At 41.7% G+C, this 25,482-nt stretch overlaps 2 protein-coding genes across 3 annotated transcripts in view; one reads left to right on the top strand and one right to left on the bottom strand.

The window, feature by feature from the left end:
* Nucleotides 1–16,856, bottom strand: part of pex14 (peroxisomal biogenesis factor 14) — a 111,790-nt gene extending 94,934 nt beyond the window's left edge. The window contains exons 1-2 of the mRNA XM_042343755.1: nucleotides 16,785–16,856; nucleotides 564–611 (exon numbers count right to left, since the gene is read on the bottom strand). Coding sequence (XP_042199689.1) covers nucleotides 564–611; nucleotides 16,785–16,820 — 84 coding nt within the window. The 5' untranslated portion in view covers nucleotides 16,821–16,856. The remainder of the gene's footprint in view (nucleotides 1–563; nucleotides 612–16,784) is intronic.
* A 1,309-nt stretch (nucleotides 16,857–18,165) lies between these two features.
* On the top strand, nucleotides 18,166–24,684 carry dffa (DNA fragmentation factor, alpha polypeptide). Of its 2 annotated transcripts, none has more exons than XM_007902158.2 (8): nucleotides 18,166–18,487; nucleotides 19,777–19,941; nucleotides 20,383–20,555; nucleotides 20,647–20,818; nucleotides 21,386–21,558; nucleotides 22,209–22,380; nucleotides 23,252–23,391; nucleotides 23,882–24,684. In XM_007902158.2, the coding sequence occupies exons 1-8, from the start codon at nucleotides 18,385–18,387 to the stop codon at nucleotides 24,059–24,061; spliced, it is 1,278 nt and encodes a 425-aa protein (XP_007900349.1). In that variant the 5' UTR covers nucleotides 18,166–18,384; the 3' UTR covers nucleotides 24,062–24,684. The 2 variants fall into 2 exon arrangements, with proteins under 2 accessions (XP_007900349.1, XP_042199696.1); XM_042343762.1 differs by having other exon boundaries at nucleotides 23,252–23,396; nucleotides 23,882–23,949.
* Nucleotides 24,685–25,482: the final 798 nt, after the last annotated feature.

The following is a 25,482-nucleotide window of genomic DNA, read 5'->3' as shown; positions in this document are numbered from 1 at the left end:
ATGCTTCCAACGTCTCCCTCGGGAGCCTGGCCCAAACAATTTACTGCTCGCTCACTGTGCAAGATACAAATTAGAGACTGTATGAAACACTGCAGACTGTCACCAAGAGTTTATGAACTGATGGGTTCCAATTTTTTTTTTAAAAAAAAAGTATTTCGAGCTGTAACGGCAACTGATGTAATTTAAATACAATTTCTGTAGCGCGCACTCTACCTACCTTTGAAATATCAGGCGTCAACCTATAAGAAATAAAGCACATTATTCTTCTCTCGCCTTACAGAAGGTGCTCCAAAAGGAACTTAATGTACCTAATGTGCAATCTTTGGTAGCCCTTAGGCTTTAACAGTGTAACAGATATCATTGAGGTGGGACAGAACCATTTCCCTTGCGTCCTCTGCTACTACTTAGCAGGAATTTTCCCTCCCTCCCAGCCTGACACGATCAGGGCGAACAGCATCTCTGACGGAATTCTTTGCCTCTTTCTAAAAACGCTCGAGGTTTATGAGCAAAACCGTCGCCGTGAAAAGTTTCCGCACGCTCTAGTAAAGTTTCGAGGGACTCACCAGCTGCTCCCTGGGCGCAACCTCCTCCGCCGCTGGAGGAGAGCTCGGCTGTGAAATGAAGAGAAAGAAAAGGTTAGGTTAGAGCGCCATCATCTGGACACCACTGCAACAAAGTCAATCTGCACACATCGAGTCAAAAATTCATACGTTTCTGCCAAAAGCGATGTACAACTTTCCCAACAGGGCCTCCAACTTGCCAAAACATCATTGCTTCACCCAAAAAATAACCCATTCACGGTCCCGTACATTGCAATGGCATCCCCCGCCCCCCCCCCCAAGATATACGGTCACTATACTTTACAGTATATTCTGTGAAGCGCTTTGAGACGTCTCGAAGACATGATAAGGACGCTATAGCAAACCGGAAGATGTATGCATACAGTACAGAGCAAGAGGAAGGGTCCCCATTCTGGGGGATAAACCATATTGCAGGAAACTATGTATTTTGAAAGCTTGAAATCAAATGGACCAACAGGCTTGTTTTTTCATCCAAAGTCTCTCTTTTGATCCATCTCGTTTCTCCCACAGAATATACGGTCAATTCACTTTACGGTATATTCTGTGGAGCGCTTTGAGATGTCTCAACGACGTGATAAGGCGCAGTATCAAATTGCAAGGATTACTATTATTGTCCCCGGTAGGTATGTTTGGATAGCGATAAGCAGTGAGAATCCTGACCGATTTGTACTCCCAAGGTCCTTTGGGGATATCACTTAACTAAGCTCACCCGAGCCAAGATCACTTAACTAAGCAACAAATGGCAACTGACCATACAAGCTCCCAGTCTGTACAGATTAACGTTGTACCTGGCCTTGCCTTCACCAACGGAGGCACCGGGTCAGTCTCATGAGTGTATTTCGAAAGCTATTAAGCAATACGTAATGGGTAAATGTAAAATACCGATTACGCTGAAAATGACCTTCACCCACACCTCATGAGCAGCACAAACATGAACTGAATAGGTGATGATTATCAGCAAAAAATAAATAGAAATTTCATACTCCTTCCACATTTTAATTACACCGTACACAATTCCTGGTAACCTGCCATCAAAATGTTCTAATCTCTCATAAAGTTTGCGACAAGAGAAACCGACTGCATTATATGCGATTTACATACACTCAATGCTAAGGTTACGGCTTTTGAGTAGACTTTGCCTGCATGCCTCAAGCACACAAAAGTTAAACCATGCACTATTACAATACAACTATCTGGCAAAGGGTTGAAGACAGCAACTCGATCTCACAACTCCGCCAGTGTTCATAAACCACTTGATCTCACTTACAAAGCATCATCAGAAGCACTCAAGTGAATTACTACCTTGTAACTCACTGCCAACCAACTGCTACCTTATTTCACAGTTCTAAGTGGTGTAAATGTACCAATTATCTCAATGGTTCGTTTTCACCCTCAAAACCAGGAGCCGTGCCTTTCATAAAACAACCATCCTCTTATCTTCAAGGATTCTGAATCTCAAGAGTCTTAAAAGTAAAATTGCTGGAGGGACTCTACTGGAAGGAAGGTTTTGTGATCATAATTTCCAGTTCACAATATCTCATTAAAAACGATGGGAGATATGCTAGCACCTCCGCATATTCAAAGGGACACAAAGTGTAATGAATCTACGCATTGTTGGGCACTTAAACCTTCTACAAATTAACCCATTTACAAATGGAATCTAACAATTTTTTTTTGAAAATCCATAAAAGGAATCTGCATTTTAAAATTCAATCCACGGGCACCGGTTCAGTGGGGCCACACATAGTAATCTGGGCCATTGCATAAATAACTCACCGCTTACACAACAGGTGAATCCAGGAACTAATTGTACGTAATCTCAGTCCAGGAATGCCCTGAATATGTCGCTAACTTATTGTAACCCTTGGATGCATCTTGATGATGCTTTTGCACCTTCCATGAAATCTTTTTAAAAAATATTAGTCAAACATGTTTGTTCAACATTCCTCTGATCCACTCATTCCCGCACATCAACATCACCCAGAGTTACCATTCCAGTTTTATGAGCTAAGGTCTATTTTCAATTGGTTTACAGTTACACTGTTAAGATGTTTTGAAATGGTTGGACTGGTATGGTTCTGAACAGATTACGATATAGCACAATGTGGAGAACAGTCTTAGACACTCCGATTACACCATCATAACCGTGGTTTCATCTAATCATCAAATGTGTACTTTGTGAAGCGCTTTGAGACGTCTCGAAGACATGATAAGATGCTATATCAAATGCAAGTATTATTATTATTATTAAATGTGTAGAGAGTACAGTCAGTTGTGTTCCATGGGAGATACCACCTTTAAGAGCAGCCAAGACTAATTTTGGGCATCACCTTAGCTCATTTGATAGAATTCTTGCCTCTAATAATAATAATCCTTACATTTGATATAACGCCTTATCGCGTCTTCGAGACGTCTCAAAGCACTTCACAGAATATACTGTAGAGTGAATTGACTGTATATTTTGTGGGGGAAAAGCTTATGAACCTCTCGTCATAAGGTTGTTGCATTAAGCCCAGAATTTGGTTAACGTTTTTTTGATGCTTTGTATTTCCTTTGTATCTTCTTTTAGGAGCCGTATATCGTTCTCCTTTCAAAGAGGCAGGACATTCTATAACACAGAATTATCTGTGACCCTCATCCATCCCACTATTCAACAAACCCCGTACTGTTCCTCACTATACAAATAAGTGACATTCACAGACTCAAAGTACAATGTAGTTGCATTTGTAGGTGACACCAAACTGGGTGCAGGAGGTGGGAAATGTATAATAAATAATACTAATAATCCTTGCATTTGATATAGCGCTTTAGAGGTGGCAACCAAGTTCTTACAAAGAGAACATGATACAGAGACACGTACAGGCTGAGAAAGAGAGAGATACACACAAGCAGATGCAGACACACTCACATAAAGGCAGAGAGAGTGAGATACACACAGACCCAGAGACACATAGGCAGAGAGAGAGATTCACACACACAGATACAGAGACACACACAGGCAGAAAGAGAGAGAGAGAGAGACACACACACGGATGCAGAGAGGCACACACCTACAGAGAGAGTTACAACCTAATGGGAGTTCTACAAATACATTTTTTATCTCGTTTACACCTGGCAAATCAAACGATTTAGGAATGTAAATGGGCTTGTCAGCTTCAAGTTAGCAAGATCGAAACTTTTTCTTCAAAAGGCCTGTGACATATACCCGAGCTCTTGAAATAAGTCACATTAAACCTCAACTGGTCTATTTTTGGCTGCCAAAAATTAAAAGCATGTGAAATAAATAGCAGTGCAGAGAGGGAACTGCTGCAAAAACAGTGATGGAACTAACGGACAGAAAACAAATCACTTGAAAATTCAGGGCGGTTGTTTTTGAGCATAGAAATTAGATACCTTCTTCAAATCCGTGGAGTCCGGTAGCTTAGTGGTTAGAGCACTTGCCTTTGGTCACTCAATCCACGACTGTTTGTGGGACACTGCTGTGCGCAATTGGCTGCCGTGTTTTGCCCACAAAATATACAGTCAATTCACGTTACAGTATATTCTAAGAAGCGCTTTGAGACGTACCTGTAGCATGCTTGCCTTCAATAGAAAAATTGATGAACAAATTATATTTATATACTGCCTTTTGTGTAAAGAGGCATTTTTGGAGTGCTTTTCAGAATGAGATTAATTGGAAATGAAACGAATGTTGTTACGGATGCAAACGTGGCAGCTAATTTATTCCCCACAATGTCCTCCAAACAACGAGATGAATAGCCCATTAATTAGAATTTCTAGTGTGAATTTGGATGAGAAGAGAATATAGGAAAATAGACAAAAGCTCCATAACTGACGCCTGGGCTGTATCCAAGATGTTATAGTTTGATTTCAATTCCTTTCTCCCCTCTCCCTCTTGGCAAGGATGCTTTAAGGATGCTTTGGTTGGTTTAAGTACAATTCCTTGGTTGGAAACTATTGTACCTATGAGAGGAACCATGAACAAAAATCAATGCCCTATCAGTTAAGCATTAGACTGTCAATGTGTATATTAATAATAATAATTACTTAGACTCACTGCTGAGTTTTAAGCTTTGGCTAATTGCGCTCTGGGACGCTACCCTGCATGAGGGCGCTATATAAATGCAAGTTGTTGTTGTATTTGGGGGTTCTAGGAAGAATTTAATACCATTCACTTGGATGAGATCTGCGATATCCAAAGTAATGGAGGAACTATTTGAGGGGCATGTGACAGAACAGTGGTGTTCTGTGGCGATTAAAAGATGAACGTACTGAGCCAAGCATAAAATAGATGAACTTCATGTCACGTCAGTAACACCTTTTCCCAGAGGACACAGGTGCAAGGTTGCTGAGGAGCAAGTTTAAGACAGGCATCAGGAAGTATTACTTTACCGAGAGGGAAATGAACAGCTCAGATGTTAAGAAAAAAACAGCTGTTGCCTTATTGGGGAGTCAAAATTCTGGAAGAATTAAATCAAAACATGTCAAAAGGGCCTCTTCATCTGAACCTGTCTTTTTTTTGGGTGGGGCCTGGAATCTGGACTGAGTTTCTACACTGACGTGGTGTCAGCGTGAGAGAATCTGCCCATTTCACGCCAGGCGGAACGAACCACATTCTATTTGTAAAAGATACACATCAGGATTCGGCAGTTGACTGAAAAAATAAAAATTACCCGATGATTTCAGGCAACGCAACTCACAGGTGATTTAGTTTTCCATAAATCACACGGTTCCATGGAGTACATGTGTTTAAATGACACGTCAGCTGATTGTGTTGCTTCAGGACTCCCCTGTGCCCACATTTCATTGACTCAGGCAGCTTAAGCCCTTAATTCCGTGGGGATTTGCTGCTGTGTGCTCGAGGATGCAGAGTTGTTGTATGTGAGATGTGGCATTTGGAGAGTTGAGTGCACACACTGCTCAGAGTACATATCAGTGAGTATCAGTGAGTACATAAGTACAAAACACTCTCAAGATTTTCCATGTTTATTGTAATCATAATATTCCAGAAAAGGATAATGGACAAAAAGAGATGGCGAAAATAAAATAAAACAGTTAAAATAAAAATAACATTTTAAGACAGATATGTCTAAAACAAAAAAAAACATTTTATTTTAGATTTCCAGCCAACCACATTTTCGCCTTTTTTCATCTAAATTTCTCTCTTGATCCATCTAATTTCTCCCACAAAATACACAGTCACTTTACATTTATAGGAATCCTGTAGCACAGTGGTTAGAGCACTCGCCTCGCAAGTGAGAGACCTGGGTTCGATTACTGGTAGGGCAAAACTTTGGGCAAATTTCCTTACTCCACACCCCTCTGTTTATCCAGCAGTAAGTAGGAACCCGGTTGTTAGTCGATTGGCGGATCGCTGTTCCGGGGATAGTAATTCCTTCAAAAAAATTATAAACTGATCACTCAATCCACAGTGCCTATTTGTGGGACGCTGCTGTGCACAATTGGCTGCCGCGCTTCACCCATAAAGTATACAGTCAATTCACTCTACAGTATATTCTGTGAAGCTCTTTGAGACGTCTCAAAGACGTGATAAGGCGCTATATCAAATGTGAGGGTTATTATTATTATTATTAGAGTACATCCTGTGAAGTGCTTTAAGATGTCTCGACGACATGATAAGGTGCCTTATCAATTGCAAGAATTATTATTTTCTTTTCATCTCTTAAGGACAGTTTCCATCGTTTAGATAGTTTTCCCTCCAAATGTATATTTACAGAGAAACGCAGTAAAGATGAATAACATCGCCTTGGTTTTCAGGTTTGTGTGATTCCTATTTAAATTGCGGTCACAGTGTAATTTTATATGTGGGCACATTCCTTGACAAAGCTAAGATATGAAGAAAAGCATAACAATGTGATTAATTATGTTGTTCTTCAAAGTAATTCACTTCAGATTAGAACTTAAATTGCCTCAACTGGAAAAGATAATGATTTTCTAGCTGGATTGTTTTGTAACAAAGTGGATGGCTTGTTATACTGGTCTCCAAGTAAGGAGTATAATAAGGTACAATATATACTGTAAGGTATGATCACACTGATGGGGTCTGGAAAATAAGAAATATTTCTGCAGTGATACTGGCACAATGACTTGATAATTCCAGGTTCACCTCCATCAATATAATTTAATATTTTGTAGATTCGCCCACAAGATACACCGTCAATTCACTTTACAGTATATTCTGTGAAGAGCTTTGAGGCTTCCCAATGACGTGATAAGGCGCTATATCAAAGGGAAGGATTATTATTTTCATTATTATAAGAACCCCTCTGAACTGTCCGGATGTTAAAAGATCCCATGCTGCTGTTAACAAAAAACAAGTTTATTTCAGTTTCCTGGCCAGTACTCCACCAGATTAATTGGACAATCAGCTGCAAACATGTTTTTTAGGCCTTGATAGGAGTAAAAATGGCCGGTGGTTTGTCTACAAATGTACAATCATTACACTCTATAGTAAATCCTACTGAGGACTTTGAGACTCCCTCCCAATATGAAAGGCACTATATCAAAGGCAACAATTAATAATAATAATAATCCTTGCATTCGATATAGCGCTTTATCACGTCGTTGAGATGTCTCAAAGCGCTTCACAGAATATACTTGTAAAGTGGAGTGACTGTGTTTTGTGGGCGAAATTAAATTAAATTCCATTAAATCGAATGAATCCTTTCAATTCTTGTCCATCAAAACCTCACCAATTAATGAATCCTCCAGAAACTATCATCAGACAAACGTTTCCGGCACAGTCTCGGCCAGAATACTGGAATCTTTGCCAGCAGACCCCAGGGATTACACAGACGCGAGTTCCTTCAAGTTATCAAGCATCAGTGACTTCAAAAATCAATAAGGATATTTAATGTAGTAGAAAAGCTAGTCGTAAGCCAGTGATGCATTCTGATTAATACTTCCACAAAATTTACATTTACCATTTTCACTATATTGTCTCCCAATGTCACACATGAACACCTGGGTAACCTCTGCAGACGCTTTAAACTCTGAAAGAACTACTTGTATCTTTACAGTTTTGTTTTGCTCACAAAATATACGTTTCGGCCACAAATATACAGTCAATTCACTTTACGGAATATTCTGTAAGCTACAAACTTTTGACCCAAAGTAAAAGCTTTAATTTTTTTAATTTATTTTTGAACGGTTTATTACGCCTGGAAAAAGTGATCCACCAATCGACTAACGACCGGGTTCCTACTTATTGCTGGTAATCAGAGGTTTGAGGAGTAAGGAAACTTGCCCAATGTTTCGTCGTACCCGGGAATCAAACTCAGGTGCCCTTGCTTGCGACGCAAGTGCTCTAACCACTAAGTTACAGGACACCACACCGAGGCAGAAGGATCTATGGCAACATTTAAATTACCAAAGTTAAGTAGCAGAAAAGGGAAGAATTCAACACGTGATTAAGTAACGCAAAGCTTGAGATTGAAAAGTCTGCAGGTTATACGGTGTGAGCGAAGGAAGAAGTTCCATAACCCAGGAAAGAGCTTGAGAAGAGTGTGCTTGGGTTAAGACTCCAAAAAGGAAAAAAGATTACAGGAGAAAAAGGAAATTCATGTGAAGGGGTGGAAGAGGAATTAAGTTAGGGGGAGAAATTTCAGTGCAGCAATAACTGTAGTAATAATACAATAAAATCAATAAGAGAAGCAGGAAACTTGTACTTCAGGGAAAAATGTTTAAGAAAAGATCATTGCTTTAACCACGAGATGGCACCAAACATCAATTTGGCTCATCATACACATCTTCAACAAGAGCTGCTTATTGGTAAGTCAGTCAGTCTTGCACCTGTTAACTGCAACTTTAAAGACTTATTTAACTAAAATGCCAGGAAAGTCCAGGCAGTTCTGGTGTGTGCTTGTTATGTGTGTTTGCAAGGTGCCCAATGGTGTTTTACGAACCATCGACATTAGAAATTGTTTTTAAAAATGCAAAGCAATTTCAAGACAGGCTATTCTTGTGAAGGAACAATTTAGGTGGATGGGAAAATGGTTTACAGATTCAGTGTTCTCAGTTTTTAAACCCAAGGATAGGCATTTTTAAGCAATTGTGCAATAATAATAATCCTTGCATTTGATATAGGGCCTTATCACTTCGTTGAGAATTCTCAAAGCGCTTCACAGAATATGTTGTAAAGTGGAGTGACTGTGTATTTTGTGGGTGAAATGCGTAAAGTTGTTAACAAAAATTAAAAATGCCCAAAATTCTCACTGTGTGCGAAATATAAAAATTGACATGTTGAATTTTTTCCCTCCCTGTGCAGCTAACAGGTGCACGATTACTTACCAATAAGCAACTCACGTTTAAGATGTGTGTGATGGATGAACCAAATTGATGAAAAGAAAGCTATCACCTGCTTTAAAGTTGGTTTTAAAGTGGCTGAAATCTATGAAACTCTTCCTGAGTTATTTTCCTTCTGTCAATAATTCCTGCAAGTTTGTTAATTTAGATAACTACCTTCAGTCACACGCCTACCCCTATCCTCCTTCCCCTCCAACCCTCCTGATCCCAACTCCCAGCTTGGGCCCAAATTGCTTCTCTTTTCCAAAAGTTTCATTGGATCCTTAACATCCACCTGACAAACAGGTAGATATAATCTCGGTTCAATATCTCATCCCAAAAATGGCATCTTAAACAATGCAATGCTTCCCTGCAGTATTGCACTGGAGTATCAGTCCAGTCCCAGCAAAATCAGATGTTTCGTTGGCACGAGATTTTACTCATCGGGAATTGGCTTGGTCACATCACATTAATTATTAAACTCTTAGGTTTTCAATTACAGTAGATAATAATAATAATCCTTGGGTTTCTCGACGTCTCAAAGCGCTTCACAGAATAGACTGTAAAGTGAATTGACTGTATATTTGTGGGCGAAACGCGGCAGCCAATTGCGCACAGCAATGTCCCATAAACAGTCGTGGATTGAAAATGACCAATTTATTATTGTTTTTGTTTTTGGAGGGATTATTATTAGGCTCTGCCGGAAATTGAACTCAGGTCTCTCGCTTGCAAAGCGAGTGCTCTAACCACTGAGCTACAGGACACCACAAAACAAAACATCTGCCCCATAACAGTTAACTAGAAAAAAAAGCAGAAACAAAGATTAAAAAGTTTTTTTTAAGGATAGAAATGGTTATAAAAGTTCTCTCTAGGTAAACCTTTTAAGGCAAAAACTAAAAGAAAAAAGATCTGTAATAGGGAAAGCGCTGCATTTGTTTTAGGATATTTTGCCCACAAAATGGAATCAATTCACATTACAGTATATCCTGTGAAGCACTTTGAGATGTGATAATGAGACGTGATAAGGCGCTGTAGCAAATGCAAGGATATTATTATTATCTTTAGAAGGAAAGTGTCCATTTTTCTGACTGAGGAGCCTATTTTACTGTAATGTTTGTAAACTCAGTAAGTCACAAACTTACAAAAGAGTAACACCCACATCTCCACAAACAAAACAAAGTAATGAGTCTCAGGCTTCTGTGGACACAGGAGTAATGGTGGTTTGTAAAACAATCTACACAAGAAACTTCCTAAAGGTGGCACCAGGCACTCGCATCAGACAAATCACAGTCAACTGTCGAGCTTACTGCTTGTGGTGTAAAACTATGTTGAAAATCATATACAGCTTCAGTCTAAGACACTAAAAACAGTCATGAGTTTTCAATACCAAAGAATGTGAAACAGTTACTGTACTCAATCACTCTCCAACTCACTAAATCTCCCACCTAACGTAAATAAACCCGGGGTTACAATTGGAAAAATGAAACGACATAAATAGTGGTCACACTTTTTTTTTATTGCTGCAATTGTTTTTAAAGTTACAATACATTGTCACGGTGTGCAGAATACAAGGTGCAAGAGATTGTTTTACAGTCAGATCAATTGAGCCATCAGGATAGGTTCTGAGGAAAAGCTAAGAGGGTAGTTGAGGGATGACATGATAGTTGTTTAAGGTAATGAAAAAATTTGAAACACTTGATCGTGGAATTGAATTGAAAAAATTGATCAGTGATAATAATCCTTGCATTTGATATAGCACCTATCACGACTTTGAGACGTGTAAAAACTTTTCTCAGAATATACTGTAAAGTGAATTGACTATATTTTGTGGGCAAAACGCAGCAGCCAATTGTGCACAGTAGTGTCCCACAAACAGTCGTGGACTAAAGTCACCAATTTTTTTTGTTTTTTTAAGGAATTATTACCCCCGGAAAAGCAATCTGCCAATCGACTATCAAACCGGTTCCTACTTACTGCTAGGTAAACAGAGGGTAATGTTAACTCTATTATCTGCAAGGAGTTATATGTTTGCCAGTATTGTCAATAACAGACAAGACAAAAAGAGAACAGAATTAGCACATTCTGCTGAAATTAATTCAAGGTCGCAAGATGACCTGAGGTTAATGATTGAATCTCACTTTATATCAATTTAACTTAGAAGGTCAAGAACAATTCCTCTTCCAAGCCAATTCTTTTAAGAATTTTTTTTAGTGAAAATGCCACCTTATTCCCAGAAGCAAAGAACCCATTTATTCCCCATGAAGCCTTAGCGGCATATTCAAACTCAGAAGAAGCACCTAATTCAGAACAACAACAGGACAATATACAATCATTTATATAACACGCTTCACACAGGGCAGCATCTCTGAGCACTTAACAATAGTGCAGCCTGACGCTGAGTCCATGGGAGGGAGCAGGTGACCGTAAGCACGGTCAACAAGGAAGGTCTTCAGTCGTGGTCTAAAAGAGGGAAAGGAGGGATTCGGGGAGAGAGTTCAAAGCTTTGCAGTGTAGTGGCTGAAAGCGCAACTGCCAATGGCGGAGTGGACAAGCAGGAGGCCAGAGCCAGCTGAGCAACTCATTACCCCACTCAGGTCATTAAAGCACACCTTCACAACCACAAGATACCAAAATCTATTGAAAACTCCAGAAATTTCAAAACTTCTATTCTTCTGTCGTGAAAAAAAATTGGGTTACTCAATTCACGACTGTTTGTGGGACACTGCTGTGCGTAATTGGCTGCCGCATTTCGCCCACAAAATAAACAGTCAATCCACTTTACAATTTATTCTGTGAAGCGCTTTGAGAAGTCTTAAGGACATGAGAAGACACTACAACAAATGCAAGGATTATTATTATTCATTCTAAAGCAGGAGACCCAGTCATAAGTAACTGATTATTAAGAACTTCAAATGTTGCAACAACCTCTCACTCTGCTTTCCATGAGCTTTGACATGACCAGCGCTAGTGGTGTTGACATGTTGCTGCTCCAGTCTAACTTTAACCCTCTCTTATGATGAGGCACAATGTTTGTGGCTTTCCATTCTGGAGTGTACCCAATAGATGAGATAATTAAAACAGTTGGGTCACAGATAGCTAGTTCCTCTAACCTCACACAAACTCAAAACCCAATAATTTTTTTATAGTGCTCCGTTGAATGCTATCAGATGATCATGTGGACCTGGATGTAATGCTGGATGTAAGCAACAACAACAAAATTACACTTGTATAGCGCCTTTCACGTCAAGAGGACATCCCAACAGTAAATCAATGGAGTAAGGGCGCAAAAAGCAGATGCCGATGGCAAGTGGCTTCAAAAAGAATGTAATAATCACATCAAAAAGACATTGTTTTTGAAGAAAATAATAATAATAGTTTGGCCACTCAATCCACGAGTGTTTGTGGGACACTGTTGTGTGCAATTGGCTGCCGAGTTTCGTCCTCAAAATATACAGTCAATTCACTTTACAATATAATCTGTGAATCGCTTTGAGACGTCTAGAAGACGTGATAAGGCGCTATATCAAATGCAAAGATTATTATTCTTTGTTATTCTCTCCTTAAGGAATACTATGCTACTGTGCAAATGATTTCCAAGGTTCTCAATTTTAAAACTGCCTGTAGTAGGTTTGGATATACAAGTCAATTCTGCCTCACAGCTCCATTGAGATCACACGTAAGGTCAGGTACAACTTATCAGTAATAAGTGATACAACTTCACCATCCAACCCATTAAAACTCAATCACAGTGAAATATTAGGTCCAGAATGAGAGATCAGTTAGCTGTAGGCTCAAATGCTTTCTGTATTAGGATTATACATTTGTATTGGGTTATACAAACAGCATTAAGTTGTTTTGCCAACAGTCAACCACCCAGGGGTAAAGCCAAACACTGATCAAGTGGCAAAAAACTTAGGATCCCCTCAATTTACTACTACAATATACTTGTGAAAGTGAAGCTTGGAATTTGGAGCAGACAAAGTGAGATGTTCCAAAGGCTGGTTCTGGACAAAATCCAAGGATTCAAGACAAGTAGCCTCAATAGTTGTGTGTGCGTGTGATGAACTCCACGTGCTGTCAAATCCATAAACATGACTTTCCTTTCATTGGAGCTTTCCTGCTACTCTAACCATCTCACGAGACGACCCATTGGAGGAGAACTAAAATATGTAGAACTTGAGGGGTTAAAGGTAAAACCTGCCCATTTAATGACACAAAAAAGCACATTCTATACCGCCAACAAGAGGGAGATGACCTCTTTAAAATAGATCTCTGGGACTGATCCAGAAAAAGGGCCATCACTAGATTTCTTAAAATAGTAGGACCAACAGTCCCTGAAGACCTATTTTCTGGGCCAAGGCACAATGGATACAGGTACAGCACTGAAGTTACTTGATAACCATTACTGCTATGTAACCCTCTCCAATTCTACATTAAACCATTTTATAACCGTTTTTCAGTTCTTAAAATAGATATCTTTCTTTCACACAATACCTCCCTTTGTCAGTTTAGCACATTCTAAAACATTAGACAATGAGAAGTGCAATGAGGTAACTTACTATGAACTATAGTTTAGAATGTTTGGGAAATGCAGTATACTCGATATTATCATACATTTCTGGTTTGGGAGATAAAATACGACAAACAGTGGTTGTCGGGTGAAAATGGTTTGGATAGCAACTCGAGACAAACAAGTACAAACTATCTAGAAGAAAGAACTCCTATAGCATCCTATGCATCACAATAAATATCGTTAAGGGTTTCTAAATGAATAATAATAATAATAATCCTTGCATTTGATATATCGTTTTATCACATCTTCTAGACTTCTCACAGAATATTCTGCAAAGTCAATTGACTATGTTTTTTTGTGGGCGAAACGCAGCAGCCAATTGCACACAGCAGTGTACCACAAATAGTCGTGGATTGGGTGACCAATTTTTTTTTAAAGGAATTATTTACCCCTGAAAAAGCATTCCGCCAATCGGCTAACAACCGGGTTCCTACTTACTGCTAGGTAGACAGAAGCGTGTGGAGTAAGGAAACTTGCCCAACGTTTCACTACACCTGCCCGGGAATCGAACACTTGCGAAGTGAATGTCCTGTAGCTCAGTGGTGAGAGCACTCGCTTTGCAAGTGAGAGACCTGAGTTCAATTCCAGGCAGAGGGCGAAACCTTGGGCAAGTTTCCTTACTCCACACAGAGCCTAATAATAATCCTCCAAAACCAAAAACAATAATAAATTGGTCATTTTCAATCTACGACTGTTTGTGGGACATTGCTGTGCGCCATTGGCTTCCGCGTTCGCCCACAAATATACAGTCAATTCACTTTACAGTGTGTTCTGTAAAGCGCTTTGGGACGTCCTCCCGACGTGAAAAGCGCTATATCAAATGCAAGGATTATTATTATTATTAATGCTCTAAACACCACACTATAGGACTACACAAGTCCTGTATTGGGTTGTTTTAATATCCCAACAACATCTCAAATGAGGAAAAGTCAACGTTAGCACTAACTAGTTTAACTGATCTTAGGGTCCAAATAAAAGGGTTGAACAATGAAGCTCGAACAGTCATCTGAGCATTCCCCCTCCCACAAATCTGCCCCCCGAGATATATAAATACTGTGACCTTTGATTTTTAGCACAGCTAATGGTAGATATCAGGATAATTGGTTAGGGACTCTCTGTAAGCACAGCAATGTCCACACTGAACAATTCAATTGCAATGTATCTTTCCAAGTTTATCAACAAATAAACAATAAACAAACTAGTTGATAAGAAACATACAGCAAGTTAGAAACATGCATTCAAAACACACTTTGAGATAGATACACTTGTTGTGAAAAGTAGCTGCAAAAATAGTAAACAAATCACAATATTTGAATCATTTCTACCTGACCTTAGTCTTATTTCCAATGTACTACAAGCTTTATTCAGCCCCAAAATAACTACTTATAATCAATCAGCTTAATTTTAACATTCACTTTCAATAACAGATAATCAACTACTTTAGCAAATCATTCCAATTTATCAGGTGGTGAACACACATCAACTTGGTGCATTAATTATCTTAAACACTTAGTGGTCCATTAGCTCATCTGGTGATCACCCTTCATAATGTGCGTAGCTCGCCAGTCTCCTTGACCTGACAGATAACCTGTGTGTACATGTCTAAATGTATAATGTTCATGTTCAAATGGTTTTGTCCTCTTGCCAGCAGCACTGATACCTTGTGATCGTATGCCATTATGATCAAACAAAAATTTCATAAGTAATGATAAACACACATTAATGGACAAGTTTTCTGCAGAGAAGGCTTTAAGAGATTAGTGTTACAGATGATCTCTGATGATCCAAATTAATTGTGTTGGCCACCAGCGTTCATTGTGCAAACGGTAAACATTCTTCTCAAGCTGACATCAGGAATTTAAGTGAACTAAATTGCCACAGGATTGTTGAGAGGGAGGGTGGAAAGAGAGGTTGGGGATACGAAACACAACACACAACACCGTGGAGAAGTAAATGCAACAGGCTTATTTGTGTGACAAGTCTTCACACCCCTCAAAGGAATTTATTCTTGCAGTTTCTGAAAGCTCTGTACATGTTGTGAGGATGCTAACTCCCAACTGAACAACTCAAGGTTTGATTCGGCAATTTTTTCTCCCCTCCTTCCCCTCACCACCAATACCTACCTCCCTTTAAGATTTGTGCTCGCACTTGCGGACATTATTATATTGGCTCAGCTGGAGCTGGTAGCCAAAACTGAAGTGAAGTACACCTCAAATACAGTCGCATTACAGTTTCACAGAATCCCTGAACTCTCTCGATCTCCCCCCCACACCCCACCACCACCACACTTACCAAAATAATAAGTGACATTCCTTGCGTTTAATTTAGCTCCTGATCACGCCATCGAGATGTCTGAAAGCACTTCACAGGATATACTGTAAAGTGGAGTGACTGTATATCTTGTGGGTGAAACACAGCAGCCAATTGTGCACGGAATTGTATATTATAATAATAATTATCATTATTTTGGTGGGGGGCGGGGTCAGACTCCAGCAATTACCCCCCAACGCACACTCTGAGTTCCCCCCGAGCCTTGACCGTTGCCAACGTGCGCCTAATACTTTCCGGAATAGGTAAGCGGAATGCGTCCCTCCAGGGAGATAGAGAGAGAGAGAGCGCATTCCATCCCAGCAATCTATCGCTGGGATTTCCACGTGTACATGGGGGTGCGTGGAATTCTCAGCTTGGGTTCGGAGCCCCTTAAGCCACGGTGATGGGTTTCCGCACGTGTTCAGACGCCCGGCTGGGCACAAATACCACTAATAGTAGCAACAACAACAACAATAATCACAGCTGCTGGAAGTCGCCTCCTGGGCTCGCGCGCGGGGCAGGTCACGGCTGCGCGTGGCCCGTCGCTCGCTGCGCGCGACACCCGGCTGCCGCCTTTGCGCCCCCGCGAGATACCCGCGGTCACCGACTCGCGCTTGGGCCCGACCCGCGCAGTATCCCGCGAGGCGCTTCGAGACGTCTCGAAGACGCGACCGGGCGCGATATCAAACGGAAGGATTATTATTATTATTACTATTATTAATGAGTCAAATGGAAGGAGGAGGAGGATGATGTCTGTCTGTCTGTCTGTCAGTCAGGCCAACCGGCCCTCTCACAGGACAGGGCCACACTCACGCGGGAAAAGGCGCCGACAAGCAGCCCCCCGGCTTCTAGAAGCTTCGGAGGGTGGGGGAGAGAGAGAGAGAGGGTGGGGGGGAGGGAGCGGGTGTCAGTCCCCCTCCACCCGTTGTGTGCGAGGGCCCATGAGAGAGAGAGCGAGAGAGAGAGACGGGAAAGTGGAAGGAACAAGCGGCGGCTGCTGCCTGGTGTGCTCTTACCTGGCGCTGCTCCTCCGCCTGCTCCGAGGGCGCCATCTTGTGCAGGCGCGGCCAGTCGATCCCGGAGCCGTCTCCCCCACCCGCCCGCCCACAAGGTTGTCCCCGCGCGCCCTCCCTCCCGGCAGGCAGGGCCAATCGATCCTCACGCCGCTCGCTCGCTCGCTCTCACGCAGCCGCAGACGCGGCCGCGCGCACGCGCACGCGCGGAGCCACAGCTCTCAATCCCCCCCCAACCGACCGACCGACCGACCGACCGGTCCCGGGTTCATCCGCAAACGTTTATTAAAAAAAAATTCTTTCCGATTAATTGATGTTGTATCAACATAGAGATATAGATATATATATCTATGTATGATACGCTATAAACTATATATATATTTATATTATGTGAAAAATATAAAGCGTCAGCTCGCCCAAGAATGTCCCATTTTTAACATGAAGGGTTAAGAACAACAACAACAACAAGATTGCAGTCAGAGAGCGCCTTTCACGTCGGGAGGACGTCCCGAGGCGCCGGACAGTTGGGTCGGGGACCCGAGCAGTGGGGGGAAATGGTCAGGGTGAGGGGAGGGCGAGGGTGGGAGTGAGGGCGAGGGCGAGGGTGGGAGTGATGTGGTCGCGGTGTCTGGTGCGGGACAGTACACGAGCTGCAGAGTTCTGAATGACCTGCAGTGTGGAGGGAGGTGGCGGGAAGGCCGACGAGGAGAGAGTTCCCATAGTCCAGCCTTGAGGTGGTAAAGGCGTGGACCAGAGTTTCAGCCGCGTGAGGGGTGAGGGAGTGCCGTAGTCCGGCCATGTTCCGGAGGTGATGGAAGGCGGTGCCGGTTGTGGAGCGGATATGAGGGAGAAAGGACGGCTCAGGGTCGAGGGGAACCCCGAGGTTCCTGATGGCTTTGAGAGGTGGAGAGTGCGGAGCTGATGCTGTCAGCGCCTGAGGTGCGGAGGCGCTGACGTGAGCCAATGTGGAGGGCCTCGGTTTTACACAAGTTGAGCTGAAGAAAGTTGTCTCTCGTCCAGGACTCGATGTCGGACAGACAGCTGTCAGGACATCGGGGGTCGTGGAGTTGAGGATAGAGGAGGAAAGGTAGAGTTGGGTGTCATCCGCATACATGTGGGAGTGAACCCCAGTGTGGGAGGTTGGGGTTGGGGGGGAGGAGGTTGGGTAGTGGGGGGGGGATTGGGGTTGGGTAGTGGGGGGATTGGGGGGGGGTTGGGGTTGGGTAGTGGGGGATTGGGGGGGGGTTGGGGTTGGGTAGTGGGGGGGATTAGGGGGGGAGGTTGGGGGTGAATGGCACTGACGAGGTCTGATTTTGAGCGGGAGGACCCGCTGTTGTCATGGTGACGGCGCAGGGCACGCTGGGAGTTGTAGTCTGCCGCGGGCTGTTTGGCGGTTGGCGTGAAGGAGGAGGCGGGTTGTGGGGGGGAGTGGGGGGCGGCGGTTAAAGCACATTTGTTCCCATAGAAACCTGGGGACAGAAACCGCGGGGGGTATGTGGACAGACAGATAGACAGAGAAACTCTACACACACACAGAGAGAGAGAGAGAGAGAGACTGTCCGCCGGTCTCCGTCGGTGATCGTCCGCCTCTCTCAGGGCCGCCATGGAGTCGAGCAGAGGTCGAGTTGGTCACAGTGTCTGCGACGCCAGACGCAGTCGGAGTTGCCGAGTCTCCGCGTGTTCTCTCCAGGAGCTGCTGAGCGAAGGTACTGTGTTGATTAAAAATAAAGCGCTTTATAATCTATATAATCCCCCACATCCCACACCCCCCCTCCCCCCCCACAGATGGACAAAGAACACAGATGTGAGGCCTTTCACATGATCGAGTGGGGGGTTTGGGGGGAAAATGGCGTCGATGAGACACTAAAACAACCACCAATGGCACCTGCGGCGCTTGTGTTGTGATGGCAGTCCCCTGTGGCAAGTGGACGGGACGCTCCCCCCACCCCGAGGTGCCGGATAGGGAAGGGTTTGCGCTCCCCCCGAGCTGCGGGTCCAGAGATATTATTATTATTATTAATAATTATTATTATTAGATATAGCTCCTTATCGCGCCTTCGAGACGTCTCAAAGGCGCTTCGCAGGAATAGGCTGCAAAGCGAATCGACTGTACACTTCGTGGGCGAAACGCGGCAGCGGATTGCGCACGGCTCCGTCCGTCCGTCCCACACACACACAGAAACAGCCGCGGATTGAAATGACCCAATTTATTACTGTTTTCCTTTGAGGGATTAAGTCAGTCACTGGGACGGCCCCGCAAACCAAAGCCCCGGCGTGTAGAGTGGACCCAGCTGGACAAGCAGCGGGAAAGCATTCCAGACAGCGCTCCCAATGGCAGGCTATGCGGCTTTAGCTGGTTAAGACTCCGGCGGTTACACCCCCAACCCGCCCTCCGGGGTCCCGAATCCTTGGCTCTGGCCAGAGAGAGGGGGCAAAGTGGCTGAAGGCTGACCTGAAGCCAACAAAATCAGCCAAGCAGATTCCTTGCCCTCGTAAACTTTATGGTTGAATTTTGTGTCTTAGTCTAAATTTGCATTGGGTACAACGCTCCACAGTTACCTTTCCCGCTACTAAAATATTCAACGGTTGAGGTGTCTTTTTTTTAAAAAACCCCAATGTAAAAATGTAGCCCAGGTATAGTTTTAGATAGTATCTCTCCGACCCGCTGCCTCGGCTCAACTGACTTTGGCCTCCTGCTCATCCCTCATGCCCATCAATCAATGGCTGTGCTTTCAGCCACTAAGTCCCGAAACTCTGGAACACCCTTCCTCTATCCCTCCAGTTTGTCCCCTCCTTCCCCATCTTCAGATCACACCTGAAGACCTTCCTCTTCAACTGTGCTTACGGTCACCTCGGCTTGGCGTTAAGCTCCACCACTGACAAGCACTCTGGGACGCTACCCTGCGTGAGGGGCACTATAAAAATGAAACTTGTAACCTCTAAGCTACTCAGCTATGATGTTTCCTATATAGTGGTTACTTTTTTTTAAATCTAGGGAAGCAAAAACTAGATTTGGATAAACTTGATGAGGAGAAACCTTCTGTGGTACTTGAGGAAGATGGAACAATAGTTGATGATGAAGACTACTTTTTGTGCCAACCGAAAAACACAATGTTCATGATCCTCCGTTCAGATGAGGAATGGGTTGCTGTTAATGTAGGTAAGTCGGCTAGGCATGAGCGACTCAAAGACGAAAAGACTTTCATGGAACAAGAAACGACTCTTGGCTGTCGCACTCACTTGTTCAAAAACTATGTAAAATAGAATCCTATCATGGACTTCACCAACTCTTCCAGCAGGGAAAAGGGAATCGGAGGCCATTCAGCCTGTTTCATCAGTTTAATAGACCTTAGTAGATTATTTTAATACCAATTTCCCAGCCTTTTGACATACCTGCTAATAGGAACATAATATTGCAAGACTGGAGGGAAGAGAGAAGGGAGTTTTTCCACAGTGCCCTCACCCAACAACCCACCAGATAAATTTGGTCACACACTTCCTGTCTTTGTGGGACATTGCTGTATGTAAATTGGTTGGTTAATACCCATCCTGGGATGAGTCACTTTACTAGTCTGCTATAAAGATCCTCTCTTTATTTCAGTTGCACCAAAACTCGAGTTATCTTTGGGTGCTCAAAGGGATGATGCTGCAGATAGCTTATATTCTGAAGACCAGCTGGATTCTGCTGAACATTCCAGTAACTGGAGGCTATTAGCCAGACAGCTTCAGGAAAACCTCGCTCGAATTATAACAATGTCTGAATCTGAACTTCAGGTAAGACAAAGTGGCAAGTCCGTGCAACCCTCCATTAAATGTGCAAATGTATTAATTCTGGGAATGGGAAATCCTAATTTAGTTCTGTTAGGCCCTGATAGAAGCACCGCCTGCTGAGCTGGCAAAGGAACTGAAGGAAACCTTGAAAGGAGTTGAAGAACTGCAGGACACCCTTCAACAGTCCCTCGACAAGCGAGAGCAACAACGTCAAGCGAAAGAACTGTTAGAACTGTACCTGAAGGCATCGGCGCCAGAAAAGGCTGGTCCGTCCGCTTTGCAGCCAAACCTTTTAATTATAAATGAAACCTAACTTGATCTGCTTCTTTATTGCACTTTCACGTCTACCTCAGTACCTTGCCTTTGAAAGAAAATGTTATCATACACGTACGCAATTGGCTGCCACGTTGTACCCACAAATACACAGTTATTCCACTTTGCAGTGTATTCTGTGAAGCACTTTGAGAGGTTACGAAGATGTGATAAGGCGCTATATCAAGTGCAAAGATTATTAATAGTGAAATTTTGTGCTCCTATTTTTTTTCCCTGGATATCTTTATAATTTTTTTTATAAAGGTGGATGAATTAAGTCCCAGCTCCTTTCATGCACACTTCATGCTCTCGTGATTCACCATGAAGAAAACACCACTGTTTCAAAAATAAAGTGGAGTTTTCTCCAACTGGTTATCTTGGCTTGCATTTACTTCTCACCCTAAATTTGGCCACGCACTAGCTGTTCGTGGGACATTGATTACTTTGTGTAAATTGGTTGCTTATTAGCAGTCTTGCGATCGGTCACTACTAATTTACTGTAAAAATCCTCTCCATTTCAGTTGTACCAAAACTCGAGGCACCTTTGGGTGCTCAAAAGGGTGGTGCTACAATTGGCTTATATTCTGAAGACCAGGTGGATTCTGCTGAACATTCCAGTAATTGGAAGCCCTTAGCCAGACAGTTTAGGGAAAACCTCGCTCGAATTATAACAATGTCTGAATCTGAACTGCAGGTAAGACAAAGTGGCAACTCCATGCATTCCTCTATTAAATGTGCAAATTTATTCATTCTGACAATGGGAAATCCTATTGCAGTCAAACTCGCACAAGTCTGATCTGTATAAATTGTATAATCACTCAAGTCGTACATTCTAGAAGACTAGTAAGTCTAGAAGACGTGAAAAGCGCTATATCAAATGCAAGGATGATTATTATGATCTATCCAAGTTCCGATTCAAGAGTTTATATTCTATGCAAGATTGACATAACTCATACTTTGCATAAATCATATTAAATGTATGGTTCCCAACTGACTTATGTGAGGTTTACTGTATAAAGGCTCAGTAAAAAAAAATGTCAGCGTTGAAACAAGATGCAGGAAAAACTACTGACAACAAAGAAAACTCAAAAAGGAACATCTACTTTTAACCCTAGATTATGTTTATAGTAAAGTCGGGAGCATATATTTATGTAAAGTATGAGTTGTGCCAAACTTGCATAGAATATAAACTCTTGAACGGGACTTGGGTAGATGTACGACACAGGCAATTATACGATTTATACAGATCAGTTTTACTGTATTACCCATTTTGACTTAAGCAGGACAGTCAAACATGCTATAGCTTTCACCCTCAGCAGGACGCCTTGTGTTTAATTCTGTTAGGCCCTGATAAAAGCACCACCTGCTGAACTGGCAAAGGAACTGAAAGAAACCTTGAAAGGAGCTGAAAGACTGCAGAACACACTTCAACATTCCCTCAACAAGCGAGAGGAAGAACGGCAAACTAAAATGTTGTTAGAACAGTACCTGAAGGCAGAAGCGCCAGTAAATGATGGTCTGTGCTTTTTAGCCCAACCTTTTCATTATAAATGAAACCTAACTCAATCTGCTTCTTTGCTGTTCATTCACTCCCATCTCTGTACCTTTTTTATAAAAAAAGTAAATGTTATCATACATGAACCCAATCGGCTGCCACGTTGCAACCACAAAATACACGGTGAATCCACTTTGCAGTGTATTCTGTGAAGCCCTTTGAGACATCTCGACGATGTGATAGAGCGGTATATCAAATGCAAGGAATTATTATTCTTAGCGATATTTTGTGCTTTTTTTTCTGGCTATCTTTACTTTTTTTAAAAAAACTGAACAGAAGTTAAATGAATTAAGTCTCATCTGCACATTTCATATACTTGTGATTCACCATGAAGAAAACACCACTGTTTCAAAAATAAAGTGGGAGTTTTCCACTTGATTTTTGTATTCACTTCTCACTCCAAATGCATCCCCATAATATCTAATGGTTTGGTTTCTAATAAGTGAGCTGTCAATTTGTCTAACATTCATTTCATTTCTAATTAATCTGATTTTGTAAAAAGCTTTTATACATTTATTTTCCATGATATTTATATAAAAGTGAAGACAATTTCTTAATTGTTTCGTCGAGTGCCTTGCTATGTCAGCTGCTTCCAAAAATGGTCATTAACACCCGACAATTACTTTGTGTGAAGTACTTGGAGACGTTTTGGTTGCTAAAAGTTCTTTCTACTAGCATTTAGCATGTTCACCCCCAAAATATACAGTCAATTCACTTTGTGAAGAGCTTTGAGGCATCTCAATGACATGATAAGGCGCTATATCAAATGCAGGGATTATTATTATGCAGGAAAAATTACTTGTTTGCTTTATAAAATGTTGCATGTTTCTAGATTCAGAAGATGCCAAAGGAACAGATCAAATGGATTGCTCAAATGCAAACTCAAATCGAAAGTGCCTGCATCCTCACATAATTGGAGTCCTTGAGAAAAAGGACAGCCCTGAGTTCAGCTTGTCCAATGAGGAGCTGCAGGTAATGTAATAAAATCCTTGCATTTGATATATATTAGATGAAAAAAAGTGGCCAAATTGTTCAGCTCTGGTTCAGAACAATGTGAAGAAGGCAGTATAACCCTAGCTTCCTACTCCTTGTCATTATGCAACCAGAAGCAAAGTAAACGTGGCACTAAATGTTTAGTTCCAGATCCATCACCCCCTCATCACATTACTACCTTGTAACTCGGAGAAACAGAAGGAATTCAGCCAGTTGACTCAGTCTCAGCAGTTTATTAGATCGTAATATTAAAGGTTAACGTAAATCGTCAATAGATAATAATAATAAATTGGTCAACCAAATCTACGACTGTTTGTGGGACGCTGTTGTGCGCAATTGGCTGCCGTGTTTTGCCCACAAAATATACAGTCAATTCACTTTACAGTATATTCTGTGAAGCGCATTGAGACGCCTCAAATACATGATAAGGCGCTATATCAAACGCAAGGATTTTTTTTTCTCTTTGCAGGAAGTTATAAAAGTGGACGAAGCAGGTTTAGCAACTGATGCACATTGCTCCATTCAGAAGGCGAAGAATACAAAATACGAGTGCAAGAAAGAACTTGAGAAGCGGTTGTCTAAAATGAAGGCCCTGGAAGAACTGAGTATCCATTCAAAGAAGATGAGGATGACACCACAGCAAATCTAGATGTAAACAAGATTATTTTTCCTTGACTTGCTTTACTAGATGCAAACTCTGAAAGTGGGTGAATAACGTGTGACCTGAAGATTGAGTAAAAATCGCCTCTTAAAGATTTGAGGAATTAACTTGCAATTTGAAGCTGTGCTTACATACCTAAAGTGTCGAATGCAAATCCTTTATCATGAAATCTTTCTGGTTTATGTTTCAAGACGTGTAAGTGAAGAGAGAATTTTCTCCGCTCTAAAAACCATGTGCTGATGAGGCAAACCACAAATCAAGATTGAGAATTTGGTCAATTGGACCAAACAAAGCTTTTTTTTTATTATGTGAGAAATATTGGGCCATGCTGCATTAGAAATTATACTTGGATTGTCACGTGCTACCCCAGTGTGCAAAGAACATCAAAATAAGCTCTCTGCTTGAACAAACTGTTTGCCGATGTTTACAGAAATCAGTTGGATGAGGATCATCAGAGAACCCAGCATCAAATACAAGAACCTTTACTTCACGTCTGCTTCTATAAGGACATTCTTTCCTTTGTCCTCAATATTCTGCAGTTTTTCCCTTACAATATACACCCAAACTAAATTTAAAGCTGATGTTATTAAATAAATCTATATCTGATTCAATGGACTATTCTCTGTCAATAGTAAAGCTCGCCTACTGAGAAAGGTAGGAGATTTTGAAGTGCCATATTATTAAAAGGTTATTAATTATTATTAATGGACTTGGGCAAGACTTGTTGCTAACAAGGAATGTTGACTTAGTTCAAGCAGCACCTAGATTTAAGTCATAGGTGACTCAGACCGTTTATGAGCGTTATGGATATGTAGTAATAATAATCTTGCATTTGATATAGCACCTTATCACATTGAGACGTCTCAAAGGGCTTCACCGTATATATTGTAAAGTGGATCAACTGTATTTTGTGGGCGAAGCACGGCAGCCAATTGCACACAGCAGAGTCCCATAAACAGTCGTGAATTAAGGGATTATTGCCCCAGGAAAGCAATCTGCCAATCGACCGATAAAATAATATAATAAAAAATATATTCATCCAAAGCCTTTCAAAATTCAACTGTTGGAAGTGATACATTAATGAGCAAGAAGTCAGTTAACATATTCTCACTTAATTTTAAATATGTACATATGTACACAAAGAGTGTATTGAGGTATTAAGACAGTACAACGTAGTGTTCAAATTGTTCAGCACACTCAGGCTCCCCACAACATTGACTTGAAAGTGAACTCAGTTTTACTTACCTTAAATTTGACCCGACCTTGCAGGGTTAATATAAAACTTGCCATGAGGGGTAATTGTACTTGTGTATAATCAAGGATCTTAATTCCACTTAATAGACCCAGAATCCATTATAATTTGGCAAAAATGTAAAAACACTGCTCTTAAAGGGTTCTTAATAAGCGTA

This window comes from Callorhinchus milii, unplaced genomic scaffold (assembly GCF_018977255.1).
Source record: "Callorhinchus milii isolate IMCB2004 unplaced genomic scaffold, IMCB_Cmil_1.0 Scaffold24, whole genome shotgun sequence".
Classification (NCBI taxonomy): domain Eukaryota; kingdom Metazoa; phylum Chordata; class Chondrichthyes; order Chimaeriformes; family Callorhinchidae; genus Callorhinchus; species Callorhinchus milii.
The sequence above is the reverse complement of the archived record's forward strand: the minus strand, read 5'-3'. Positions and strand labels throughout refer to the sequence as shown.